Source organism: Biomphalaria glabrata, chromosome 5 (genome assembly GCF_947242115.1).
Source record: "Biomphalaria glabrata chromosome 5, xgBioGlab47.1, whole genome shotgun sequence".
In the NCBI taxonomy this organism is placed as follows: domain Eukaryota; kingdom Metazoa; phylum Mollusca; class Gastropoda; family Planorbidae; genus Biomphalaria; species Biomphalaria glabrata.
The window spans coordinates 39,979,846-39,989,083 of record NC_074715.1 but is presented as its reverse complement, the minus strand read 5'-3'; the positions used below and the strand labels follow the sequence as shown (position 1 = coordinate 39,989,083).

The 9,238-nt window shown below is 37.8% G+C and overlaps 1 protein-coding gene across 1 annotated transcript; it reads left to right on the top strand.

Annotated features, from left to right (window-relative positions):
- The first annotated feature begins 611 nt into the window (after positions 1-611).
- Positions 612-1,247, top strand: LOC129926333 (AAC-rich mRNA clone AAC11 protein-like). Its single transcript, XM_056029655.1, has one exon. The coding sequence runs from the start codon at positions 612-614 to the stop codon at positions 1,245-1,247; it is 636 nt and encodes a 211-aa protein (XP_055885630.1).
- Positions 1,248-9,238: the final 7,991 nt, after the last annotated feature.

Genomic DNA, 9,238 nt, shown 5'->3' with positions numbered 1-9,238 from the left:
TGCTAATTTGTTGTATTTTGAGAGAACAATATGGCTGTTAGAATTTTTTTTTTTTAATTGAGATTTCATTTGTCTCAATGTTGGCATGATCAAGAATTTATCTGACATTTTGAAAAGTAATCAACGTATAGAAGAGATGAATTGTGCATTATGTCTGGATTTTTTTTTCTCGTTACAGGCTTTAGAAAAAGATGTGAAGATGTGAAGATGTAATATTTTGAAATAACATTTTTTTACTTCCTGATGGCTTCAAGAATAAACCAGTAAAACACAAAATGTACACATGTGCTCACTTGCGCGCCGACTGTCATTCAGTTGGTTCGTTAATCCTGGGTTCAAACCCTGCCCGCTTCCATCCCCCGTCGTTCTGCGGGATGTTTGGACTAGGGAGTAGATTATTTTCAACTCTGAATGAATATGCAAAACATGTAAATATAAATTTAAACAATAAAACCTATTTTCATACAGATATTTACATGCACTCACCAACACATTCACACACTTACAAACATGTGTAATCACACTTTGACATCATTATACACATGTACTCACACTTTAACATATTTATACACATGTACTCACGTGTATCGTGTTCACATAAATATTTGCAAATGACAAACATACATACAACACACATCAAACAAGGCACTCCCAACAACAACTCACATCAAACAGGGCACCCACAACAATACATCAAACGGGGCACCAACAACAACACATCAAACGGGGCATCAACAACAACTCACATCAAACAGGGCACCAACAACAACTCACATCAAAGGGCACCCACAACAACACATCAAACGGGGCACCCACAACAACACATCAAACGGGGCACCCACAACAACACATCAAACGGGCACCAACAACAACTCACATCAAAGGGCACCCACAACAACACATCAAACGGGGCACCAACAACAACACATCAAACGGGGCACCAACAACAACACATCAAACGGGGCACCAACAACAACACATCAAACGGGGCACCAACAACAACACATCAAACGGGGCACCAACAACAACACATCAAACGGGGCACCAACAACAACTCACATGAAACAGGGCACCCACAACAACACATCAAACGGGGCACCCACAACAACACATCAAACGGGGCACCAACAACAACACATCAAACGGGGCACCCACAACAACACATCAAACGGGGCACCCACAACAACACATCAAACGGGGCACCCACAACAACACATCAAACGGGGCACCAACAACAACTCACATGAAGCAGGGCACCCACAATAACAACACATCAAACAGGGCACCGACAATAGCAACACAGACTATGCACCAAGTATCTCGAGATGACGTTCAAGACGGCGCAGAGGAGACTCCAGCAACTGGGTTTAAACTCGTATACTTCATCTACCAGTATCTGTCAATATATATCGGATGGCTGACACTATTGTAGCTATTGAATAAAGTAACTCTAACTGATGATATAGTTCAGGAATTAAAACATATAACACTATAAAAACTTCAGAATTTCGCCTGGTATTAGAATGAGTGAAGCTCTTTTATTAAGGCATTTCTCGGGGGCAACTTGAGAGAAATAGTCTGTTGCAGAGAAGGCAATTATGAATATTAGTTCATCTTTCTTATGTAAGGATATAAAAACATTTTTATTGTAAATTGTATGTTACATTACCATGGTAACAGACTTTTCAACTTGTTCTCTTCCCTCCTTACCCCCCCCCCCCCTTTTTTTTTTCAAAAAGAAACACACACACACAAGAAAAAAACAACAACAAAAAACGTCTCGTTGTATTTGAAAGCTCCAGTAGCGGTATTTTACAATCACTTCAAAAGTACTCTACTAAAGTCAGCTACTAAAACAAAAAATCGTGTCTCAGAACCAATGTGTTTTTATTTCTTTTTGTAAAGAGTGAAGCATTTTGAACAAAAAATGCTTTAATTCCAATATAAATGCTAGTTAAGTCTCATTACTATTTCAATACAACATGAACTAGCCACGTCCTTTGTGATAGATGGGAGAATATTACGGGGAGGGGCGAGAATGGTACTCAAGTTCTGAAATCTATTTCTCTTATTTTTTATGCCTGAATCAAATATTCTCCAAGTGTTGAAACCATAGACTATAATATTACATATAGTCTATGGTTGAAACTAACGTTTAATGCAATATATAAAACGTAATACAGAGTATTGCATCCTTTTCATCAGTTATTATTCAAAAACAGTGATCACTATTGAATACCAAATTTTAACCTAACAAAACTTACATTTCATAGCGCAGTCATAAAAGTCTAATAATACACTAGTATATACAGGCTGCATAAATAAGTATTAATGTTTTTATATAGTATGAAAGAAGAGATAAATGACGGAAAACTTTATTTAATAATTATGAAATTTTATATTAATTTATACATAACATTGTGCAAAGTTTAAAATATTTAATGCTGCTTTCAGTAGACAAATGAAATATAATGTGTTTTCTAGAGATTGTATAATACAGAATCCTAAAAATATTTTATAGATTTTACACCATTTTTATTACTAGTTCTCAGAGAAATGTTTTGAAGACATAAAATATAAATTTTTGTAAATAAAAAGTCGCTAGAGTTCTCTATGTCTTTGTTCTACGAAAATGTACGGAAAGGTCAAACATCAAAGGCTGATAACTGTTGGAAAAAAGATGTTATCTATTTTTAATTTATATAAATATAACAAAACTTTCAATTTATAAGGTTAACCGCATAAATCATTCTTATTTTTATTAATACTGTTTTAAATCATATATAATTTTTTAATTCATATGCTTTTCCACATTTTGAAGACATTTTTCAAAATAGTGCAGATAAATGTGTAGATTTCTCTTTTAAAAGACTATTTCATTCAAAGTGTGTTTATATTACCTCAATTTCACACATTTATATCGGCCTGTGACATTTACGTTAAATCTAGACCTTATGATTCAAAGTTACCGGGTTCAAATTCTCTGACGTTTTCTTTTTTTTTTTTTTTTTAGTTTTTTAATAAATAAAAACGTCTACTAACATCTTTGTTTTATGTATTGTTGCCAATGTCATCTCTTCTACTGAATAAACAAACAAACAAAAAAAGACTTACTAGAAGATTACGATGCAACAATCCTTCTTACTAGAAGATTACGATGCAACAATCCTTCTTACACGGATGATTGCGCCCTTTTTGCAGACACTTAGCTGTCAATGAACTTTTGCTGATGTCACTAGATCGTTTGGTGTATCAAACTAAAAAAAAAAGGGGTGTTATGCTCATGAAACCCCAATAAGGAGCCAACTCATTTCCACAAATTATTGTGATTGGCTCTTCCTTAATTTTGTCGACCACCTTACGTACGTGGGCAGCACAGTGTCCAAATGATGCGTCACTGTCTAGAGTCTAGAGAAACACAAAACCGTCTCCCTAAGGCCAAAATCGCTTTTGATTGCCTTTAATTAAGAGTATGGTGCAATCGGTCTCTTCTACTAACAACAAAATTCAATGTTTATAAAGCAGTGGTTCTCACCACACTTTTGTATGGCTCTGAGGCCTGGGTGAAGGCATCTAGGGCTCTTCGAACGCTTCCATCAAAGGCGCCTTCGCTCTACAAGAAAATCTCTTGCCGAAGACCGTCGCAGAAGAAGAAAAGAAAACTTCAAGAGACCCACTTTGGACAACGGCTTTGTCTGCATCAGTTGAGGTAAAATATTCAGGTCGCAACTGGATTTGACCTCATTTTTTAATTTTCGGAATCGAAGACATTGCGATTAGATTTAGTACTGAACAAAGCTACACTCACAAGGAATGTACTCTTGAAAAGCTTGGAGAAGTATTCGGACCCAGCTTAAAATTATGATTCCTAGTTACAAGTGCACAAGTATCGAATCTCCCAATTATCTCAGCAATGCCCAGCACACTTTACTGAAAAAAAAAAAAGCATGTTGGCATGAATATTGTAGGTGCGTAGATTATGGCATTCTAGCACCAATGTGTATTAAGTGCACTATTTGTGAACGCACTTTCTTTTTGTTGCCTTGCTTGTAAGTTGATGGAGTGTTTTTGTTCTGCTGGTGTAACGTTTGTTGAGATTCTTCTGTGTTCCCCTGTTTAGGGTGAGTATCTAAGGCATAACTGCGTTTCGCAGTTGTTTCGATGCCATAGTGATAGTCTACTAGACCTTTTTAGTTTGTCTTTACTTTGTCTTTACAGGGAGTTAGTTTGGGATTGGAAGTCTACGCTGGTGACTAAAGACAGCAGTGTGTTGTGTTGTGGTTTCGAACATAAATGTGTACGTTGTGGGACAGCAAGGGGTATAATTATTATTTAATTAATAAATTCACAGTATTTTAAAATGTTCCAAATTCAATGTCATTACTCCATTAGTTTGTCATCATACTTATATTTATATCATTAAATATTTACATTGTTACCAGTGAGTCATTTATTTATTGTAAGCACGAAGGTGCCTGGTTGAATGTCAGGGGCCCGGGCAAACGAGCTAAGGCCTTAACATAACCCTGACAAATATTGCAATTAACATTTCTAGAATAGAGTTCAGTAGTTGGTGGTTAGTGTTATTTACCTCGGTGGCTGGCGGTAAAGCGCTTAGCACCTGAACAGGAGGGTCCTGGGTTCGAATTCTGGTATTTTTAATTTCGAAATCTTTAGGGCGCCTCTGAGTTTACCCAGTTCTAATGGGTACCTTTTTATTCATAAAAGAAATGAGCCGAAGGCTATGGGAATCGCTCTTTCTTGTAGAGGTCCAAGTCAATTTAAAACTGCTATTTCCAATGTGTCGGACACTCTGAGCGCCGAAGGCCGAGCACACCGAGAATCCCAATATTTTCCTATAGTTTACCAAGCTTACCATGCAGAACTCGCCATTAATAAAAGAACGATGTCCGAATTATCGACACGGTCGTAGAAGCTCTCTTACAACTCCACACTGTGCAATGGGAAAACCCTCGCCCTCCCTTAGACACATCCTCAGGAGTCTTGTGTTGCTACCCATTTAGCCTAATCGCTTCATCTAGCGATCGTTCCCACCCGAGAGCCGCGTTGAGGCATAGCGTACCCTGGCTAACGGGTACCTGACATTAGTTGGGAAAAGTAATGGCGGTTGGTCGTTATGCTGACCACATGATTCCATCGTTAAGCGTATGCCACACAAACAGATAGACTTTACATCATCTGCCCTACAGACCGCATGGTCTGAAAGGGGAACGTTACTACTACTACTTACGATACTAAACTAAAGGGAAACCACTTTTTCCAGAGGCCATGAAAAACCATTCGACATTCACTTCCTTTGTCCGTCGGTCAACCACAAATGAGAAGATCGTTTAATCCCATCCGTTAGTCTCCGTTCCCAATGAAACCTATCTACATAACAATCAGTGCATTAAATACTAATGAATATTAACAATAGCATAAAAACAACGTCAACACGGTCTAACAAATACCACCATATCAAGTAGCACTTTCGCCCCTCCTATATCAATTTGTATGGATGCAGGCAAGGTGTCTGTTGATAGCTTGTACTTCATAGCTTCTGAGTTTCGTACTAAAAAAATTGAGACTCGATTGGCTACCTGCATTGCTTACCAACCAGGTGGACCCTTTGGAAGGAGAGGGGGGCACATCTAAATTTGTGTGTAAACACAAACTCTTTGTAATCTATTTTTACTCAGTTTATTGATTTCAAAATATTCGCAAATTTTGCAATTCTTTTTTTTTTTTAGAAGACCTAAAATCCGTTGGCATTAACTGAGAGCTGTTTTTTTTTTTCTGTGGAGAGGGCTTGCTGCTCTATGCGCCAAACGGTAAACCCATGTGAGTAATTATCGTTTTTAATGTATTTTATTTACTTACATAGAAGTCATTTCAATGTAAACCGTATCTATGACGATAAAATGTAAACAAATAGTAAATTACTGTGATTAACTTACCAATTATATTCCCTCTTTAGTTTTAAGACTCGTGAGTCCAAGAGAATACCATGAACTTGTTCCAGTCGAAATCCAGTCCACTGTTTTGTTCAAGTCGAAATCTAGTCCACTGTTTTGTTCAAGTCGAAATCCAGTCCTCTTTGTTCCAGTTGAAATCCAGTCCTCTTTGTTCCAGTTGAAATCCAGTCCTCTTTGTTCCAGTTGAAATCCAGTCCTCTTTGTTCCAGTTGAAATCCAGTCCTCTTTGTTCCAGTTGAAATCCAGTCCTCTTTGTTCCAGTTGAAATCCAGTCCTCTTTGTTCCAGTTGAAATCCAGTCCTCTTTGTTCCAGTTGAAATCCAGTCCTCTTTGTTCCAGTTGAAATCCAGTCCTCTTTGTTCCAGTTGAAATCCAGTCCTCTTTGTTCCAGTTGAAATCCAGTCCACTGTTTTGTTCAAGTCGAAATCCAGTCCTCTTTGTTCCAGTTGAAATCCAGTCCTCTTTGTTCCAGTCGAAATCCAGTCCTCTTTGTTCAAGTTATCTGTTTTACAAATCTTCTATCAACTCACTCTATCTGTCTGTCTGTCTGGTACACGTGATTTCTCCCACACCCAATCTCGGATCAAGCTGAAATTTTGCGCAATTATTTCTTTTGCTGACAACACAAGAATCAATGTAAAAAAAAACAGTTAGTTAATTAACTATTGGTAATTAAATATTTTGTTTGGTATCTCGAACAAGGCAAAGAAGTTGTACTTGACTGAAGTGGTGGTATAATTAGTCCCCTTTATAGGTCGGGGTCTGAGACTTAGTGAACACAAAAATTACTATTAAATAGAAACAATAGATAACTATACATTCGTCCATGTTCTTAAGCTCTTCGCTAGCAGAGTGGTTACTGTGTTGGCTTGATAAGCCGTGTGATTGTCAAAGGAGTTGAGCCAAAATTTCGAACTCTAGGCGTGTAAGCCTGCTTGAACAAACCGTTCTGTCTGGAAGAGGTCGAAGTCAATGTCTATGTAAAACATTGCTATTTTTTTTTATATCCGGCTTTCTGGGTGCAGGGACTAGAATGCATGGCCGAAGGCCGAGCACACCGGGAAACCCCGCCATTTTCCTATGTTGTACCAAGCTAACCGTGCAGGATTCGCCATTAGTGTAACAGGATGGCTGCCTGGTCGTGCGGTTTGCGCGCTGGATTGTCGTTTGGATTTATCGATGGTCCCGGGTTCAAACCCTGCCCGCTCCCATCCCCCGTCGTCCTGCGGGAGGTTTGGACTAGGAAGTAAACTTCAACTCCGAAGGAACATCCGAAACATGTAAAACATTTTACAAACAAACAACTGTCACCCGAGAGAGAGCCTCTAGCCCACGACTTCTAATTGAGGTCGTTCACCTTTTTTAAAATAAATACAGTTAAAAAGCGATCACCCAGATACTCCTTTATTTCCCCACCCAACCCCTTTCCAACTGGTCCAGACAAGTGATAGGATCATTGCGTATTGAGAAAGCTAATAGCTAATTGCACTAAAAAAATATTTCTAATCGCTCAGATTTATTATTATTACAAATTCAATTACATGACTGATCCAAACTAATTGATACACTCAATATAAACTTTAGAAAAAACATATTTTTTGTATTCTGCTTGAATTTGTGTTACAGTCGAGATTTCCTCTGTTTCGTTCCAGTCAAAATATTCTCTGTTCTGTTTGCCTAATGGCTCCATAATAAATGATAAAATATGTGTGCTAAAGCCAGCCACCCAATTCCCAGGCTACAATTAGTAACATGTATATGTAAAAAAATATATTGGTTTCTACTAAACTTAATGTAGAATTACTGGATTGACAAATTTTAACTTCGCTAGGCAGTCTCAAAATGGGACCGCTGAGGTACTACTCCCTTCTACTGTCCCCCCCCCACCCCCCCATGTATTTTCCCTCCATTAAAGCGTTACTCCCCTTTCTTGACTTACATTGGGTCCACACTTCCGACCTAACTCAATCACAGATAAGCGAAAGGATAAACACCCAGAGATAGACCCAAGAGAGCCCTGTTGACTTGAAGTACATTGGACTGGAACTTTCTTTTGTGTGTCAACTAGATGTCTTCATACCTGCTTGCACCAGTTGACAATATCAGAGCTGCATTCTCAGTTGACAGATAAAGACAAAATAGAAAAAAAATCTTAGAAAACTGGAGAGTTAGTTTTTTTTTTTTTTATGTTTCAATTTTAAACTTGAATATGGCTTTGAAAAAATAAGCGTGAAAATCTTTTAATTTGTATCTAACATTAATAAAGTAACTTTAAAAATTTAAAGTATAAAATGTATGAATGTCTCTCTCTCTCTAACAATCTTTTACTCACTTTATCTCTCTTTTTCTCACGTTGCCTCTCTTTCTTCCCCCCTCTCTCTCTCTTGCCTCTCTCTCCCTCTCTCTCTTGTTCTCCCTTTGTCTCTCTTTCTCCCTCTCTCTTTTTCTCACTTTGCCTCTCTCCCTCTCTCTCTTGGGCTCACTTTGTCTCTCTCTCCCTATATAACTCTCTTGAAAAAACTCTTTCTTTCTCTCTCTCTGTCTATTCATATGAAAGTGTATGTAGGTATATGTGTATGTAGGTATATGTGTATGTAGGTATATGAAGATACACTGCTTCCCCAAACTAGTTTGTTGCAACTCAGAATATTTGTAACGATACCTGTAATAGTAACATCTGGTGAAAGCTTCTCGCGCCTCAAACTATTCAAGAATTACTTGAGGTCAACAATTCACAAAGACAGATTGAACAATTTGCCAGTTCTTGCTATTGAGAGTGATCTGTGTAGGAAACAGACTGTAGGTGACATACTGAATGACTCCGCTACACGCAAGGCTCGTAAAGCAACGTTAATTTGATTTCATCGTGATTTGTACTTCGTAAAGAATGAATAAAAAATAAAGACAAATTTATTTTCTAATACAAAATCTTAGTTTTCACTTATTATCCTTATCCCTACCCAGACTGGGCTCCGCGTCATCCGTTTCGCAAAGTGCCCCGCAATTGTTAAGACCGGCCCTGATCACAGCTGTAGTTCTGAAGTTTAGAATGAATCAAACCAAACAGTTGATGAGATGTTACATTCACGTAGCTGTCCACGTTAATAGGGACTAAATTCATCCATTACCTTCAGACGTCACTAGCACTCAACATTTTTGGAAGTCAACAAAATATGCACCTGTCCTTTTTTTTTTTATCAGTGATTCACTTTGTAATGGTACTTTGTAATTAGTACTTAGTAATTTTATACTGTGTAATTTGT